At 38.2% G+C, this 20,261-nt stretch overlaps 1 protein-coding gene across 1 annotated transcript in view; it reads left to right on the forward strand.

Annotated features, from left to right (window-relative positions):
• PEAK1 (pseudopodium enriched atypical kinase 1) overlaps window positions 1-20,261 on the forward strand; it is a 62,457-nt gene that overhangs the window by 23,756 nt on the left and 18,440 nt on the right. Inside the window, exons 2-4 of the mRNA XM_082489066.1 lie at window positions 5,573-8,846; window positions 17,096-17,212; window positions 19,099-19,295. Coding sequence (XP_082345192.1) covers window positions 5,683-8,846; window positions 17,096-17,212; window positions 19,099-19,295 — 3,478 coding nt within the window. The 5' untranslated portion in view covers window positions 5,573-5,682. The remainder of the gene's footprint in view (window positions 1-5,572; window positions 8,847-17,095; window positions 17,213-19,098; window positions 19,296-20,261) is intronic.

A 20,261-nucleotide genomic window follows, 5' to 3' on the forward strand; every position in this document is an offset into this window, starting at 1 on the left:
GCAGTCCATAATGCCTTTTGTCGCTACTTAGTTTCACATTTTTTCCTGGCATACCTCATGTGAAGTAAGTGCTGTGACTGAACAGGGCATCGCACTTAAAATTCACGGTCTGTTTCTTGATCTTTCACCAAATTGTGAGTCACTCTTCCTCTCTACAAAAATCTATATTATAAAACACTCATTCACCTTTGTGAAGTGCTATGGGACCTGTGAGTGTGCTACTCCCATTTTTTAATATCGACACATTAGCTTTTATTTCCAAACTCTGCTGTGGTACTATACAGTATCTTTTTCCTTCTTTTTTTCTTCCCCTTGTTTGATTGCCGTTTCATTAAGAAGTGCTACAAGGTTATTCAAAGCACAGTGCATCCATGTACTGAATGTAACCAAGTGTGATTCTCAACACGCCTTCAGATTGGGACCATGATTCTCTGGTGGTGAAGCTCTTCTCTCTGCGTTGTTTCGTGCATCTAACAGATGTTGCAGTTAGCTTCACTTGGGGTTTTGCTTTCCTTTGAATTTGGACAAATTACGTAAAATTTAAGACAACCTGCTTTTTTATGGCATGAAGGACAAAAAAGCCCTAATTAGCATGTCACATTTGTTTGTGGTCCCATTCATCTATGCTAGATGGTTCGGTGGCTCTAAGTCAGTAAATCTTGATGCTGTCTGGGAGATGGAGTGTTTCTACAGCCCATTGCCACCCAAGCAGGACCATATGTGAAGCAATGTGGAGCATTTCCATTTTTCCAAAAAGTCTCTTAAAACGTTTACAATTATGTTAAAGTTTAAAAGAAACAGAAATCAGATACTGGCAAAGAATAACCACCGCTTTATTCTTATTCTGTTGGACTTACACCATTGTTTATGATGATCGGTGACTATCCAGATCCCTGTAAGTGGTTCAGACAAAACCACAAAGCCGTAGTGGTTTTGTGGTGTTTGGGCACTCCTATACAGGAAACCTAGCCTGGATTGCCATTCATGGGTTTTTCCATCTGAGGACGTGCCTGTCAATGGTGGGAGGTCGGTGGGTTGTTCAGTAGCAATTTATTGGATGTTGTCTGATAAGAAGGCCGATCAATGCAATTTATTCTGCAGCATAAAAATTGCAGTGGATTTTCATGGATAGCAAAGCTAAAGCTAAATGCCTTTTCCCTGGAGGAAGACAAACAAAAGGAAATCTGTACCAAGTATCTCGTGATCTAAGGAGAGATCAAAGAGTGATAGTGTTACAGTTAGAAATGATGAAATGCACACTTGTGCATATTGCTCAGTAATATAGCAGGCATTCATTTAAGGGGAGTTTTTTTGCAGCATACAGCATTGAAAACACATGTCTAATAGGTGCATTCATTTTAATATGCTCATTCATTGAGCAGGCCTGATTAATTAGTGCGTGTCACCATCTGGTACTTACTGAGACTATTCATTTTTAAAATGTTGAAATTGTAGGGAATGTTGCACACCAATTAAGTTCCTTTTAATTGGATTATGTTAGTATAAAGTATTACTGGAGAAGGCCTTCATTGTGATTCAGCCAGCATGCATCTAAGGGAGACCCGCCAGCCTGAAATTACTTAGAACAAAGGGAAAATGCCTGAAATGCATGTTTATTGCTATCTTTGTGCACTCAACAAAGATGATGTCCACAAATAAGAGCCACAAAAATACTTCTGCATTTCCACGCAGGGTTCAGTTTCCTGACATGAGGGTATCTCAGCTGATTACTTCATCCCTGCACTGCAACTCTGCATCTGTCATCTTCTCCCTCTGACCTGGAAAGTGAAATATGCTTTTGTGTTTGTTTGTTTGATATCAACTTAACAGGGCCAGACTGAGCCCTCCTGTGTGCAGTTGTGTATCTGCTGAAATGAGGAGCATTATTCTCATTTACAGAAAGAGTGATTTGGCCTTTAAAGCTGATAAACTGTCTGTGCTGACTCAACCGTTTAGTGAATGAAGTATCACGATCTGCTGGCTGCAGCACCACATTAGGAGCAGAACTTGTCTGTCTGTACTTATTCCTGTCACTGACTCACTTGGTGGATTTTAGTTACTTATCATCACTGCACTGCAGTGTTTCCGTGTATAAATTCTGAATAGTTATGTTTATCAACTTACAGAAAAGGCTTTGAGATACAGGGATGAAATGCACAACGTTGATATTACGTATTTACTGCTAATGCTTTCTTTAGAAGCTTAATGCTGTTTTGTATTTAACATCTGAGGTTGTTACCAACTTGATTTTGCGGCAGTTGAGTATCTTCAAGTAAGTTCCGTCATCCGAACTACTCATTTCAGAAGAGGCAGGAGCTCTGCAGAGAACACATTCCCGTTCCTTAGCAGTTACATGGGCTGTCATGGAAGCAGGGAAGTTACAGAAGAAAAGAAACATGATCACTGTAGCAGCTTGAGAGATCTGATGTGTGACTGCCTGGATCTCTTGTTGACCTTCTTTGTTTTGGAGAGAAGGGTAAGAATCTAGACATGAACAATGTCAGGATATTTTTTTCTTGTTGTATTTGTGTGCATTTTCATCACCTTCGATGGACTCTGCTGCCCCCTGCCAAGATGCAGCTGCTGTTAACAGCAACAGAAGCAATAGCCTGAACACGCGAAGAATATTTTACATTTTTTAATACTGAAAGAAGATTTTGTTTCTCTTATCACTCATAATATCTCTCACTATAATTATCACTCATAATAGGAAATCTGTAGTTGAAACGGTAAATGTACTTTCTTTAAAGGGAGGGAAAAACATCCGAAAAATCATTTTTAGTTCTACAGCAATGAAGAAATTGCCTGAATTTTTTTTAGAATGCAAATACTTGTTTAGACATATAAAGGTCACTATGAATTTAATTCATAGTAGCATAGGAGTGCTTCTGATTTCAAAGTATGAAAGTAATACAATGTTGGAATTCTTCTGGTTGTTTTCTTAAGATACATTTCCTCTCGTTTGAAGGTGCGTATTTCCTCTTTTTGCCACTGCCTGCAGCTGTAAGGGCATGCTGCAGGAACTGCTCATCCTGCCCCTGCTGAAGCCAGCTGGAAACCCAGCTGTAGTTTACAATCCTGAGAAGTCAGTGTCTCGTCTGTTTCACAGACTGTGTCAAAAGTCACATTAGAGAGCGTGGTTGTGATTAAACCATTTCCATTAGGTGATGAAGAGCAAAAAATCTAAAATGTCTATACGTGTCTTATGTATTTTTCTGTGTACAAGTTATGTGTCTGCATTTACAGAGATATGTCAACACGTATTTTATTTTTAAGCTAAACTGCGGCAGGTGGTACTCCTGGGAGGTGGGATGTATGTTTGCACAGAGCTATGACTGTGCAGTAGTCCTTACTCCAACTGGAGAGTTGTGTTGCGGTTCTGCTAAATTTCCTGTAGTTCACTTGATACGTTGAGCGTAGCACTCATTTGGGTTAGAGGAAAACTGATCAGTACCAGTGTATCTGAGCAAATGAGAGTGAGTACAGCCAATGGGAAAACATAAAAATGTAGTCATATGAAGGTGTGCAATAGAGTGCTTTCTCATTTCTACCCCAGCGTTATTAGCAGGAAATGCTTAGCCTGGAAGGCCATAAACCTGTCTGGTTTGTGATGGGATTCTACAGCAAGTGCAGTTTCTGCAATTTTGGAGAAATAATATCACCCAGTTAAATCTTAAAAACCACACATATATGCATTAACCCTCTTGTTTAAATTGTTTGTTCAGAGTTTTTATGTAATGGAGAAATATATTTTCAAAAAAACCCAATTCATTTAGATTCCCATTAGTGTAACTTTATTCCTTTTATCTCTTAAATACATGAAAAGAAGGAGCTAACCAGAGTATAAAATTCTAGTATGTGTGCGATCCTGCTCTCTCTCTCTCTGATTTTGGGAGAAATATTTCTTAATGTAATTTTTCTCCTTAAAATATTTGGGCTTGCAAAGTGTTGAAGCATCAAATCTTGGCAGAGATCAAATTAAATACAAAGGCATTTTACTCCGTATATATAAAACAAAGGCTGAAAGTTTGGGTAGATCTCTGTCTGGCAGACTTTCTATCTCTTACATCATACAGAGAAAGCTTTTGGCACTGACTTTTTGGCAAAAAGCTTTGTCTGGAAATATATTTAGTCAGCATATGAAATATGATAGCCCTGGTATACCACGGATGTGTCTGAAGATACTCTAATAGTGTTAGACTTCAGCCCCATCTGGTGTTGGAACAGGATTGCTATATTGGAGTTTTCCAGCATAGGACAGCCCTTTGCCAAAACACAGAGCAGTACGTGAGGAGACTGACAAATTCATACAAGTGTCAGTTTTACTAATGGTTTCTATTGTTTGCTATGCTGATGAAAACCAGTTGTGCCCGTGGTGAATTCCAGCATAGCCATCCTGCTGCTGAGTTACGAACCACGGCTCCGTAGAGAGCTGCATCTTTAACTGAATGGGTTTATTAATAACTATTCAGTGTACCTGTGTGATCAAGTATATTTTCACCCGAAGCCTGTAAGAATATAAAATTATTGATTTTCAATGCCTGCGTTTACAGAAGTAGCAGTGGACATACAAATTCTTTCACCTCAGTGAAATGTCTCCTATAATTTGAGTTATGCAACAGTGACAAAGAGACAAGACTTGTGGATTTGGCTTAGAGGGCTTAAAATCTTCAGGCATTAATTCATTAAACTCTCAAATCCTGGATACTTCAAGGACTATAAAGCACCGCAGATTCGTGTTTGGTTTTTACTTAAGGGTGATCGTTTCAGAAAATAAAAAGGTTCTCTTTGAAAGAGATTCTCAGTTCTTTTTCAATTGTTATTTCTGGAGGGGGTTAGGTAGGAAAGCTACATGTGAAACAAATCGGGGACTAAAAATCCACAGCTTTGTTTTGAGGATATAAGAATGGTTTATTGCCACTATTGTAAGCTAAAGGAGAAGAAACAGTGACTTCCCAGAAAGGTTTCCCCCGCATTTTTATCTGACTTTTCCAAGATTGCAGCCCAGCCAGTCCCTTCAGCCGAAATACCTGTCCAGTTATAATTTGACTCTGATGAAAAAAAGCACTAAAATGGCAGAGTTTGGAATTGCTTGAACATATTTTGTCACTTAAGCTGAGCTCATTCACATGTGAAGCTAAAACAAACGATCTCAATTGCATTTAGGAGAGTAAACATACGCTTACTTTCCTGTCTCATGTTTAAGTAGTTATGTTGAAAGCAATGTGCACTAACCTTTGGTTTTGTATCCTCTTCCTAGCATTTGTTTTATTGGGCAAAATTAAAGGTCGATTGTCCTGAACTAGTCATTGCCACTTCTCTCTTTCTTTCCCTGCTTTCAGTAATACAGGGCCTAGCTGCCAAAGTTTTCATTCTTTATGTATGAGAAGAACGATGTTTGCAACTTTTTTTGCATTTCAGTTACATAGTTCTGTAAACTTACATAAAAAGAGCCAAGACATCAGGAAAAGGCTACTTGCTTATTCCGAGTCGTTCATAGTGTAGAAAATGTAAGTATCATGATCAACCTGTTTTTTCCCCATTCTTATCCTTGTTCTCTTTTGTGTTTCAGATTGATCACTGCTCAAAACAGTAGCCATACTAAGTGAAGAGTGGAAGCATATGGATGAAATTCTTACCATGCACTGAACAGCACAGCATCAAGCGCAAAGCTCTGGGAAAATGTCTGCTTGCAACACTTTCACTGAACACGTCTGGAAACCTGGTGAATGTAAGAACTGCTTCAAGCCTAAAAGCTTGCATCAGTTACCCCCTGTATCTGAAAAAAAAACCCTCTCGCATGGAAATCTGAAAACCAATGCAAATCAAAGTAACAGCCATCGTGGGAGAAATACAGGGAATTTCCGACCACCTGTGGCAAAGAAACCCACTATAGCTGTGAAACCCACCATGATGGTAGTAGATGGGCAGGGTGTATGTGGCGAAATGAGCACACTGGATCATTGTGAGAATAAATCAGTGCCTGCAGGTTGGAACCGAAACAAAGCTGTCTCGAACAAAAAACCACTGAACAATAATAATGAAGATGAAATTGAAGGTTATAGCCAAGTTCATAGGCCTTATGGCAGCAACGATGGTGTAGGTAAGATACCAAATAACAATAATAATGGACTGACAGAAGTTTTGAAGGAGATTGCGGGTTTGGATACCACACCTCAGCTAACTGGAAATGAAACGAACTCAAGAGAAACCTTCTTGGGAAGAATAAATAATTGTTATAAAAGATCGTTGGAAAGAAAGATCCCTCCAAGCTGCATGATGGGCGGAATGAAGGATTCACACAGTAAGCACGTTATTCTGAGTGGAAGCACTGAAGTAATAAGTAATGAAGGTGGACGTTTCTGTTATCCAGAGTTCTCTAGTGGAGATGAGAGTGAGGATGACACGTTTTTTGGCAGCATGCAAGAAGAGCATGAGAGCTGGGATGAAAGTGATGAAGAGTTGCTAGCAATGGAAATTCGTATGAGGGGCCAACCTCGCTTTGCTAATTTTAGAGCTAACACCCTATCTCCTGTTCAGTTCTGTGTTGACAAAAAATGGAATACTGTGCCTCTTAGAAACAAGTCTCTCCAGCGGATCTGTGCAGTAGATTATGACGACAGTTACGATGAAATTTTAAATGGTTACGGGGAAGAGACTGTGATTTTTTATGGGCAAGAGAGCATGCAGAGCATGGTATCTTCTGATTCTACATCTCCTGATTCTTCTTTGACAGAAGAGTCTCGTTCTGGAACAACCAGCAGTTCTTCACAGAAGTTCTGCAATGGAGGGTTATCTCCTAGTACTCCTCAGGACCTCAAAGTGATTGAACCAGAATATGAAAGTCTTTGTGATAATCAACAAGTGAAGGATGTGTCAAAAGCTCCCAGAACGGTTCCGAAAAGTCTAGAAACTCATAAGGCAGTCCTCGCACTTCGACTGGAAGAGAAGGATGGCAAAATTGCTGTGCAGACTGATAAGCAAGAGAATAAAAGTTCTTCAGATGTTGCTGGTCAAGCTGTAACTATAAATTTGGTGCCTGTGGAAGAGCAAGCTAAACCTTACAGGGTGGTGAATATGGAACAACCAGTCTGCAAGCCATATACCGTAGTAGATGTATCAGCTGCCATGACCAATGAATGTAAGGAGAATCAGAATGAAACCTCAGAAACCAAAACTACATCATCTAACCCAAGCTCACCAGTAACTCCAGGCACACCTATTATATCCTCTGCAGCATCACCTGTACGAGTAAATGCTAATCCTAAAAAATCCAGTGCAATCAGATATCAAGAAGTGTGGACTTCTAGTACTAGTCCAAGGCAGAAGATACCTAAGGTGGAGTTAATTGCTAACAGCTCAGGACCTTCTGTTCCTCCCAGGAAGACAAGCCACAAGTCAGCTCCTACTTCACCTACAGCTACAAACATTTCTTCAAAAACTATCCCAGTTAAATCTCCCAATTTATCGGAGATAAAATTCAACAGCTACAATAATGCTGGCATGCCACCTTTTCCTATTATCATTCATGATGAGCCCACTTACGCTAAGAGTTCCAAAAATGCAATTAAAGTTCCCATTGTAATCAATCCAAATGCATATGATAACCTGGCTATCTATAAAAGTTTTCTAGGGACCAGTGGAGAGCTATCCATCAAAGATAAAACTACTAGTGTAATAAGCCACACATATGAAGAAATAGAAACAGAAAGCAAAATGACGGAAGCCACAGGAAGTAAACCCACTGAATTTTCCCAAGCAAAGGGGGTGACTAATAGCTCTGAATGCAGGCTGGGTTCTGTGGCTCAAAAGGTCCAAGAGTTTAATAGCTGTCTCGGTAAAAGTCAGATATCGCCACAGAGAAGTCATAGTTCTGACCACAGCTCCCCATCAAGAGTTCAAAAGACAACACAAGAGCCTGCAGCAAAAATAGACGTAACACCAGAGGCTTCTGTTGGCAGCAGCAGCGGTAGAGAGAATGCAAGCACGGTGCTTTCACAGATTGTGGCTTCTATCCAGCCTCCGCAGTCTCCTCCAGAAACGCCTCAGTCTGGACCCAAGTCTTGCAGTGTAGAAGAGCTGTATTCCTTACCCCCAGATGCAGATGCTACTAAAAACACCCTGGTACGACCCAAATCTCTGTTTACTTCCCAGTCTGAAATAGACTCATCCAAGACAGTGGAAAATGCTGCCATTAAAATGCAAAAAGATTCACTTTCACAGCCAGTTGCCACTCACTCTCCAAAGCCAATGAGAGCTATCCCAAATACCACAAGTCCCAAAACAGAGCAACCACCGCCATTTCCTCCTCCACGGTCCACTTCTTCACCCTATCATGCAAGTAACTTGTTGCAGAAACATTTCAGCAATTGGACCAAACCAAACAGTCCTACCAGGTCAACGGAGGCTGAATCAATCCTCCATTCAGAAGGTCGCCGAGCTGCCGATGCGAAACCCAAACGCTGGATATCGTTTAAGAGCTTCTTCCGCCGCAGAAAAACTGACGATGAGGAAGACAAAGAGAAAGAAAGAGAGAAAGGAAAATTGGTGGGTCTTGATGGAACTGTTATCCATATGCTCCCCCCTCCTCCAGTTCAACGTCATCACTGGTTCAGCGAGGCAAAGTCAGACTCCAGTGAGAAGCCGTCGATTGTTTTCATGTATAGATGTGAACCGGCCCAAGCTGAACCGAAGGCCGATCATTACAACAGGAGCGGAGCGGAATCTGCTATTGCAGATGCACTAGCAAAAGACAAAGAAGAAACACAGGAAAAATCTCCAGAGAACTCTGAACAGAAAATAGCGAGCCATTCATCACCACCTCAGATTCCCAAGAAAATCCCCAGGTAACCTGCTCATCTTTTTTAGTCATTTTACTCAGTTGTGAACTTTCCTGTATATACTGCTGAAAAAGGAAGAAATTAAGGAGTTTTATTGCATTAAGTGTAAATTTTTCAAAGTATATTTATTTTAGGTAACTTAGAGCATATTTTTTAAATCTTTGCATTACATTGGATATCCTAAAAGATTAAAAAAAAATTACGAGAAACAGTCATATTTGGAGTTTGTATTGCAGGTTTACTAATATGTCACAATAGCCGTGTTACATTGAATCAGATACATTCTCCTGAATTTCTAGTTTTAAAAAGTGTTCTTATGTTATAGGAAACTAAAGAATTTCTCTGCAAAAATAGAAGGCAGATATTGAAAAGTATAATAGAAATTAAAAGATCTGTGACTCATAAAAGGTGGTGTGCTGACTTAATCTCACATACCCAAGAATACAAGAGACGCTAATTAACTTGATGCTACACTGCAACATCACTGCATCACTCCCAAAATAATCCATGTAAAAAAGTTATAATAGAATAAGATTATCTATAAAATAATCTATCTCTGTTTTGCAAGGCCTTTTGTTCTCTAACAGTATTGGACTCAGTAGAGCTGGTTGCTCCATTTCTGCCTGACAAGTTTGCTCAGTGATTTAATTTTTTTTTTTTAAACAGAATTTACTAAAATGATTTGTTGTTTCAATTTCTGTGAAAGTATTTGGCCAGTAGATATTTACTTTACTCCTATAAGTTCATGGTAGTTGAAGATTTTAGGTCGTCTGTTTGTTCCCTTATCAAGGGTACACATGCTTTCTTGGTTGTCTCTGAATACGAAGAACCATGTTTATTTCCAAATTTTCAACATACCACTGAGTTCGTACATCTCATGACAGTGCATAACCTAAGAGGGCCAGAGACATTTGTTGAAGTGACATGGGCACAGTATGCATTTTCACTGACTACAGGCTGCAGCTGCGGATGTATTAAAACATGTCTTCCAACGTTATTATACAAACCAATTCCAAAATAGCTTCAAACTTGCATTATTTCATTCATTATAACAATAACCTAGTGGGAGGAAATTAACCCTTTTGTAAAGTTTGAGCTATGTGTGAGCCTTAGAAAATGTATCATGGCAGTGTTCTTTGGGTTTCTTTCTCCGTTGTCTATGCAAGACAGTTGCAGTAATTTTTAGTTAAAATGGTTTTAAAGTTGGCTTAAACTAATAGAAATCTGTGTCAGCATAGTTTGAGTTTACCATAAACTGACTGCTGCTTGTCTTGAAGTAAAATAACTATGTCTCAAACTAACCAAGAGTCACCATTTGCACCAAGTGTAATTAAATCACTTTTAAATCACATCTTGGGAGCACTGATAGAGCATTCTCATGAAGATCAGGACTACTTTTCAGACTGTTTGCCTTTTGTCAGATGCAGACAGCTTTGGGTTTTGTAATGTAAGGTGGTGATAGGGTTTATCAAAGTGCGATGTAAAGCTGGTTTCTGTAGATTTACATTTTAAGTAATTGCCCCAAATACAAGATAGGATGGTCTCCAAAACCTTAGTGTACCATCAGTTTCTGCAGACTTGGTGAATGGCAATCTCAGGGTCAAGAAGTTTATTTAAGAAAAAAGTACATGAAAATTTAAAAATAGGGGTTTAAAAAAAATCCCAGTACAAATAGTGGGTGTGAGTTTGAGAAACATCAAGCACTTTCACAAACTACTGAAGTCAGTAGAAGCTGTAAGCATTCAGCATCTCTGCAAGTTGTACAGTACCACAATAATACAGGGGTGTGGGCCATGACAAAAGGGGAGTGTCCCTGTATTTACAGTGCATATTAAAGCTGAAGACAGTGGGGAGTGTACCCAGGGCTGGAATAACCATTGACAGGAGTCCAGTCTCGCTAGACGTACCCTAAATTAAACGGGGAGAGGTAGGCAGCTTTAGAGAGCAAGTTAAAGCTCTCAACCAACCCCCTTTAGAGGAACCCATTTTTTTTGTTATCTCCAGGGGAACCTAGAGAAAATGAGGATGTACCAACATTTTTTTTAGCAGTGTTACCACGTACATTGCTATCAAGAGATTCACTCGCTCCCACCTTCTTAGTGCTCTGCTCTTGTGCTGGCAAGACAGTTCATGTTGTCACCTATCATGAACCAGAGTGGGGAAGTGATCCAAGGGAAAAATAACTTTGCACTTATTTTTGAGCCAGATCAATTCGCTGATGTGACAGGGGAACCAGTCAGAAAGGAGCAGCTGCTTATCTCCATGGTAAAATGGCAGTAAGAGGCTAATGGCTGCAGTCATAGTTGGCACTTGTTTTTAGACTACCCTAGAGATGGTGCTGTTGTAATGGTTTTTTAATATTTTTGCACTATTACTGAAATATTTCTGCCCTTACTGTTGAAGGCAGTTGGTCATTCTCTCCTGTCTCATTTACTTAATCCAAAAAGTATGTTTACTCTTTATTGTTCTGCAAGTCACGATGATGTTGTCTAAAACCGTATCTCACAATTTTCCCTGGTGAAAATTGGAATTTTCCAAATGTTAGAATTGGAATATCTTCTTTCTAACTATATTGTTCTATGGTTTCTACAAATTTTAAAAAAAAATACACTGAGGTGCTGAGAAATATGATGTGGGAACACTGGACAGTGAATACTTTTATCCTTCAGTTGTTATATTCAGTTACCTTGATGCAATTTGATGCCTTAAGCTATTTGGGTTCTTACTTATTTTTTAATATTGTTAAAGAGACCAAGTGAAACCTTATAGCGCCAAAAAATGAAGTTAACTTTTTTGTTTGTTTAAGGGTTTTGTCTTTTGTTTTTAATATTCCAGTAGGTGAGAATCAGGATTGTCAACTTTCATTTTTGCACAAGCAGGAGACATAACAGAGGAGATGCTGTACTTGTTTTGTGTTAACTCTTCAGGTATTAGTAAGAGGTTAGTGTTAATTCAGGCTAAAATACGTGCATGGAAAAAGAAGTTTAAAATCTTCAGTTAAGCTTGCAGAAGCTTAGAGGAAAACAGAAGACATGAAGATAGCAATCAATGAACATGACACTTCTAACTCAGAATGCCAACAACAGTAAGCTCACCGAAAAACTAAACTGATGACCTGGAAAATAAGATAAGCTTTAAAAATGTCAGATTACTGGGGGGGTCTTGAAAGCAAATTAAATGAAGATACAATGTTTCCTTACTTTGCAATGGATTACAAAGCTGCTAAAGATTGATAACATAACCACAAAACAGGGCTGAAAGTATTTAAAGTTATCACTAGAAAGGTCAGTTTTTTCCCTTTGAAGAGCACTTGCAAAATACTCGGTTCTTTGGAAAGCTGAAAACGATCTCTCTGTTATACAAAAGAACTTGGTTTTGTTTTATCCCTGTGATTGTTTCTGTTTGATGCCAGGATGCACATATGGTTGTTCAAAAGGAGCTAGCAAATCCTAATGTATTAAATTTACAAAACATTTGTAGATGGATACATTTTTGCTAAAACCCAGCAATCATATCAGCTTTATCATTAATTGGAATGAAAATCAGGTTGTTAAAACACATGGAGTTCAAGATACAGCAGTTGTTCTCAGGCAAAACCTAAAACTGACCTCTAAAAAGATAACACGATATTTCTGGCCTAAGTCACTGTAATTGATGAAGGTGGTGCAGCACAGTGTGGAATCCACACAGGAGTTTAAAAAAAAAAAAAGATTCTTCAAAGGCTTTTGTGGATCAGACTGTTGCTACTGGAGTTTCACAAGGTAAAGGTTTCTCTTTTCCTTCATTGAGAGAGCACTGCTTATTAGCCAGTAGAAGGTTTTTTAGATTGAGACATTTCCTAAAAGAAAACTGCAGCACAGCTTTCTGATTCTTCCTATCTTCATAAACCACATCAGAGCTGAACTAAAACCTCATTCAGCACTGTTTTAGATGACAGTGCCTTTATAAATCAAGGTACAACTGATTTGTGCACAGCTATTTCCATCTCAGTTATGTGTTAAACTGAAGAGTTTTGTTTCATAGCTACAGGTCAGCCATAACTTTTCCTTTTAGGATCTTTGGGCCAGACTTGGATGAACTAAAGATAAAATTGTATGTTTACTGAAATACTTCCTTGAAGTAGTGAGGTCTGTGTATTCATTCCATTCTGGTTTAGATAAAAAAGCTTTTCTAAATAGCTAAAGTTGAGATTACCAATCTAATTCCTAAAATGATGGTAACTTTGTCAAAAGGATTTCAGCATATGATCGATAGGTATGAGTTCTGTTGTTCCATAGCTACAGAAGATCGCTATCCTGTTGTTTTATCTTGTTTCCAAATGGAGTTAAATGCTTATACATATTTTAAAGACTTGTTTTGCACGTTTTTTTCTTAAAAAGCATGCTTCTCCATTGCAGTTACATACTACCTCAGCAATTTGCATCCTTTTAAGGCTATTTTTTGTTAAAATAGCCCCTGGACTTGACACTTTCATGGAGTCTGTAGTTATCAGAGGATGTAGATATCAGAGCTTTTGGAAATGTCTTGTTATCCTTCAAATCTTACCCCAGTGCCACACTCATAGTGCAAGCAGTTCACCTCGAGTAACTTCCAGCCAGATTGCTGCTACGGAAATTAACATGAATGTTAGTGACGGATGAGAATCTTATAGAAAATTCACCAAAAACTTGCACAGTTCCTGCCTGCCATGGAAGCACTGCAGTACTATAAGTGGTCCTCAAATGCTTTTTGCTGTGCTGATTGCCTTGAGCTTGCTGACGACTGTTCACACTGTTTGCCTTGAATTACAGTAAGCCAAATGTGATTTCAAGAATCTGAGTTAGATACTGAATTTCCATATACAGGCATTGGAGAAAGACAATTCCAGTGAGGTGTTTTGAGCACTGAGACTTAAAAGGCCCCAAATGGGTTATCTCTTGAGTGGGTTTTTTAGTAATTTCTGTTATGCCAGTAACTGTTATTTAAGGAAAAGAAATATAGGTGACCAGGGCTAGGGGTGTGCCACGGCACACATTATCTGTGGCCTGGACCTTGAGAACCTGAACAGTGTAGGGAACGGAGCTTACATGTAAGCTGTCTTGATTCAATGGGACAGGCGCCACAAAGTTACGCTGAGTGCTCTGTATATCTAGAAGAATATGAATGTTGTAACAGATTACTCAGTAAAAACAACTGGAATCGTTGTTCTTCAAAAATGTAGTCATATATTAAGATCAGGATCACATCCAGAGACAGGCAGGAATAACCACCACTACCACATTCCACTTTCTCATTGTCATTGATCCAATCCTGCAGATTCCACAGCTGCTTCAGAAACTACTTGAGAAAAGAACAAAGTCTTTTAAATCACAGTAGGGCTCTGTTTAAAACAAAGTCCTTCCCAGTTTAGAGGACCTCTTGTGTAAGTCTTAAGGTAAGGTTCTCACCAGCATCCAATATCTTTTAAGTGTAGCTTGCATAACTTGGTGAGGAGAATTCAAGGATGTCACAGCTGAAAAGAAAATTCTTGCTTGAGCAAGTCTACTGGAATGGGAGAAATTCTCACCTAAAAATTTCAGCTGGAACTATCAACTCCCCCTTCACAAATCTATGTTGATTTGCTTTTTTCTAGATATCAGCAAGGTTTATTTACCTTACTCAGCAGTGCTCAACAGTGCTTTTAAAAGCATTAACCATCTGTCTTACCCTGTTTCATCAATGAAAAACTTTTGTGAGATTTTTCTGTAGAACATTTCTATGCTAACAGAATTGGAAATTATGCATGTTCGTTAAGCAAGAAATTTGGTAACATTTTATGTGAAAATTTGTAAACACCGAGGACTCTTAAAGAACTAAGTAGAAGGGATTTTACCCTATATTATTTTATAAATTTAGATTAATAAATGATAAATCACGTATTGTTGTTCTTCAATCCTCTAATATAGTCTGTAAAATGGAAGGACTGAGAACATAAAATGGATAAAGAAAAATGTATTGTTTTATGATGCACAGGTAATCTGTGGAACTCATTGCCATCAAGTTTCACTGTCACTAAAGAGCTTAGCAGGATGTCTTTACTGGATTATCAGATGTATCCCCTTTATCCATGCAAACATCGCATTACACAAGATTTTTAAAAAACATATAAATTCTTGCTTCAAGACTAAGACAACTTCTAAATAATAAGAATTAGGAATAAACTCTATGGTTTAGTTATTTCAGATTATCATTTGAGAAGTTTCTTTCACTTTCCTCTGAAGTGCCTATTTCTGGCTAATGGTGGTGCTGAGGAACCGAACTGCATGACTCACTGGAATGGGTGTTCTGTACCCATAATGCACTCTGACTGAAACCTGGGCACTGATTATCTTTGCTCAGTGTTTTCCAGAAATACAGTCTGTATTCTGAGTAGAAGTTCCTATGTAAGGTGGCCTTTGACCACCCTCAGGCCATTAACCTCCCTGCGTTTTTCCTCAAGCAATATTCAGTCAATTTAGGCTTTATACTAGCTTTATTAGCTTAAAAGTGTAGGGCCTGAGGGGATCTCAAAGGGATCTCTTTGAAACTAAATATATCTACAGATTACACAGTTACAGTTTTTTGTGTAATACTAAGTCATCTTCCTTGTCTGGCGCTCTCATCTCAAACTGTATGACTACCATTGATTACTGCTTTGCTGATGTCCACTGAGGGAGGAGATCGGTCTCAGCTGGGTCTAAGGCCACAGCAGCTTTATCTGTGTTTCTGTCACTAATTTCTGCCACTTGGATTTATGTGCTGTCTTACAGAGCACTGTACTCCCTCAGCTTGACCTCTAGATCTGACCCTAATTCGGGAATGTACTTTCAGAATCACTTCTTATAAGTATTCCACTTTATCTCCCTCATATCATTGCTGTATTAATCACTCCAACTGAGAAGGTGTGCTCTGAATAGAGGAAAATACAGGTCACGCAGTAGCTGTGATTCCACTGTCCTTAAAAAAATTAACATACTACACAGGCTGTTTCTGGATTTTTACTATTCCCAAAAGATCGAGGCAAGTTAGACCACATCATCTTTTGTCCATCTTCCAAAAACTGTGAAGGTGGAGAGCTTGAGGGAGGGAGTTAGGGGCATTTGTCCCTGCAGAAAAAAAAGCACTTTAAAAACAATTTTGAGCTTAACCCACATGTGAATGACAAGTATGTGAATTCAATGGGATGTTATCTGAAGGACAGTCATTTTTATGGCAAGTTTTTTTTGCTGCACGTAATCTCAGCTTCTTAAGAAAACAAATGCGTTCTGTATGTGCAGAGGGCTGCTCCCTCAGCTAACTTAATAGTTGTTTAGTTTCAGCCACACGTGCCCGAGGAGCAGAGTTCTCTAAGGTAATTCATTTCCTATGAAGTTTGGATTTGAAATAAAAAAGGAAAAAGAAAAAGGTTTGGACAGAGGAGACTGCGCCCACTATGGTAAAAGCTAAATGTGTGCTCTTATGCAAGGCATCAAAGAATCCATCCTGGCAAAATGTCTATAAATATCCCAAATAAGGAGATAGCTTGAAGTATCACTTGCTATCAACAAGCAGATATAAAGGTACACAAAATCAGACTTTAATGGTTCTAATCTGGGAGAACTGCTTGTTTATCAGCTGCTCTACTTTTCTCTAGTTAAAACTAGTAGTTTTAACTGCTCAGGCTATTTCATGAAGCAAAAGCGATTGGGACTTTGGTTCTTGTAGCTTACAGGGTGAGGATGTTTTCCCCTTTTGTTCCTCCTGTGTTCTGTTGGTGCTGATTACGGGTTGGCAATTTACGCGTTGAGTCACTGCACTGCGTATGCGTGCTTCATCTCTGTCTTTACTGGGAAGATACAGGGAAGCATTCCCCCCCATATTTCATGGCCTGACATCAAATTGCTATGATTTAAAATGTATTAGATTCAGGCACTAAAACTGGTTGGAATACAGATTTGAGATATTCATTTACTTTTAACAGTAGGTTAGTCAAAGTTCTTAAAACTCCTCTTGAAATTTGAACCTGCTTTTCTTTAACTAATTAACATGACTAAGACCATAGCTGTCATACCAAAACAGTGATGTAGTAGAGCGTGAGCTATTTTTCATCCACGAAGGCAGTGGAAGAGTTAAGAGGGCAGGGCTGTAACTAAAGTGGTTTCCTGGGGCGCTTTGGCAAGGCCCCCGGACCAACCCCCTAAGGTAAACATTAAGGTGCAGTAGGTGTATCACTCTGTGCAGAGTTCAGCCCTGTTGCTTACAGCTTGCACAACTTGTAGCACATCAGAACACTGTGGAATCAATGGCTCGCCAGAGTTTCAAGACATGATTAAAAGACTCAAGAAGGCCCTGAAAGAATTTCCTTTAATGGGGAATTGTGTGAGTGAGTACAGTGGGTGAGTTGGTATTTTTTTCTTTCTTCCTTTCTAGTTGTTGGTTTACTTTGGCACAATGCTTCTGAGCTTAGGTTTAGTGTATGTGCTTGCATGTGTCTGGTTTGGAAAATAAGTCTGTTCTGTACCTCACCAATCGATACTAAAAAATTACTCTGAGATGTGATAATTCCTGGTTTGTGGCAATGACAGAACTGTAAAGCTACTAGAAACTACTCCTTAAAGAAAACATTCATATTGGGGAGTGCAGGTATGTATATGATTTACAGCAACTACAAGTCTTTAATTTCTCATCATCTTGAGAGTCTTGTTACTGCTTTAATTTTATGTATGCTTTACTCTGAAATTATAGTAGGTTAACTCTTTAATGTGGATATATTTATGGCACATGGAATGTTCTTCACACCGTTCCTATGCATGGTACTAAAAATGAACAAAACGTTTTATGCTGATTAAAGATTACATCTTTTTGAACTTATGCCATTTTTTCTCTTTTACTAACAAGTTCTAATGAGTTTCATTTGTATTGGCCTGCAGTTAAAATTCATGAGTCTGAGTAGAAACAGCATGTGTGCGCTGCACCATACATGGGGTCTTGTGTTATGCAAAGTATTGGCATGTTTTAACCTTTGCAGTCGGATTGCTAGAAGATTGCATATCATGATTTTCAGTATTTTGGCTTTGGCATAGAGAAACATATGCCTATAATTTATGTTAACTCTTTGAGGATGTAATCTCTCTACTATAAGGATTTGTATTACAGAAACTTCGCCTATTTAAAAATGCATAATTTTTGTTTCTGTTCATTAGAAGTTATATTAAGTTCTAAATCTTTACCACAAAAATTAAATATCTGTACAGATAAATGATGTGGTGATCATCTTTTGAAGGAAGCGCGTTACTCCTATCCCTTATGGAAGTCACAAGTACTTAAAATTCGTGCTGTTCTATTTGATAAGGCTGTAATGATGAGAACTAGTGAATAGGTCATACACTCTTGAGATTTGGCCTATAATTAGTATTTGCTTCTGTGAGTGAGAGAGCATAAAAGCACAAAAATATTTTTGCTCTGGCATGTTTTATGTGGCATATTATTGATAATTGCTGCTAAGTTTTCAATAGGATTGGGTTTTTTTTAATAAACCTGAACGTTTTTAATATATCACATAATCTTTAAATCATACTGCAATAAATATATCCATGGAAACTGACTGAATCCATGATTTTCACAGTTGGATCCTGTAAGTTATCACAATTTGATTAAGACTTCATAGCTAAGAGCAAGCACAGTGGAATGTTTTTGTGGCCTTTTGCAATTGGTCTAATGCAGATGGATTTTAATCCTGGATAATTTTATATGGGAAATACATTACTGGCTTAGATGAGCTACTGTTCTGTTTCCCAAAGTGTCAGTTCCCAAAATCCTACCAGTATATGAAAATGTATCATTAAAGTTTTATGCATTTATTAAGACTTAACAGCCCCTTTGCTATATCTTGGTATCTTTGATTAAAGCAAAATTATTCTGATTGGTATAAAGCACCTTGAACTCTGCTGCTGTCCTATGAGTCCTACATGTTTTATGCAGAATCACGCCTGCCTATGTACGCGTACATATGTTGATTGTAGTCAGCTGTAAAACATTTCACTACCCTTTTGTATGAAAGGCATGAACTACTACATGTTACTATTTCAGTCAGAAGTTGTTTCTTCTTATTAAGGAAAATAAATATTGTAAGGAAGTTGTTCTTAAAAAAAGGAGGGTGAAAGGGGCTTATTTCTTTACAAGTTCATTCCCTTTCCTGAAGATATTTAATGCGTAATCTGGTATTTTGACGGTAGGATCTAGTAGCTTTGGTCTCCAGGTGATTTTATTTTATTTGTTTCAGTCAAGTGCCTGATGATACGACACTGGAGGATTTATCCCCTCGTGTTCCTCGAGCGGTGTTTGTGAAGCAGGACAATGGCGGCAGCGCCTCAGTCATACCAGTATCGTCTGTCCGTGTCCCACAAGCGGAGGAAGAAAAGGAAGAAGCTTCAAATTTTCCTGACTTAAATCCTTGCAGTGCTACATACAGCAATTTAGGTAAGTATATTCTAGTAGAGGAAAATTTAAATTGGATCAGATTTTGGATCCTTTCCAGGCTGTTAAGAACCTTGTCTTCTGAACAGCTCAATACGCTTTCATAAGGTTAGTTTTTAAAGACAAACTTTTTAATATTAATTTATAGAAAATAAAAGTATGTTATCTCATTCTGAGATACAGAACTAAGAAAGTGAAGATTCAACAAACTCAAAGGATTTATTTTGTATTATTTTAAAACTAAAATTGCCTTTAGTGATAAACATCTCAAATAGTTTTAAAAGACACATTGTTTCATCTATTTAGAGGCATTTTTATCAGAGGTTTAAATCACAAGATTACCTGATTATTTTTTTTTAGAAACAATGAGTAGATTTCAATATTTTTCCAAACTTCAACAAAAGATAGGACATTTTATTTTAGAGCATCACTAACTGCTAAAATATTTGTAGTCATCTTTTTTGACTAAAACCTTTTATACCCTCGTCTGAGAGTTTAATTCTGCTCCTCCAGAAAAGTCTAAGATATGAATGTCCTGAAGGTACTGCACAGTCTATTCAACTATCACTGAATTCTGGACTCATATTAAAGAGAGACATGTGTGAAGGGCTTCTCTGGAGGATAAGTGAGCAAGAGAAATAAGCATCTCCCAATATACAGTATCAATATTAGCCTAATTTTCTAAAGCATTTTGATTTGAAGTACTGCAAATTTAGGAATACTTACAGCCAGATTTTCTAAAAGAACAAACATATTTATTTATGTTCAAGAATATCTGAATATATGTTTTTCAGGAACACTCCAATCCTGTGAGCTACCCAACTCATTAAGCATTTGGACAAGAGTAAAGTGACTGCATTGAAATGGCTCATAAGTACAGGGGCTTTGGCATGTCCACAAAGGTTTGAGGGATCAAGGACTAAATTTTAAACCCTCAGCTGCATACATTCCTTAGACATTTAGTGATAT

This window comes from Vanellus vanellus, assembly GCF_965231255.1.
Source record: "Vanellus vanellus genome assembly, chromosome: 11".
NCBI lineage: Eukaryota > Metazoa > Chordata > Aves > Charadriiformes > Charadriidae > Vanellus > Vanellus vanellus.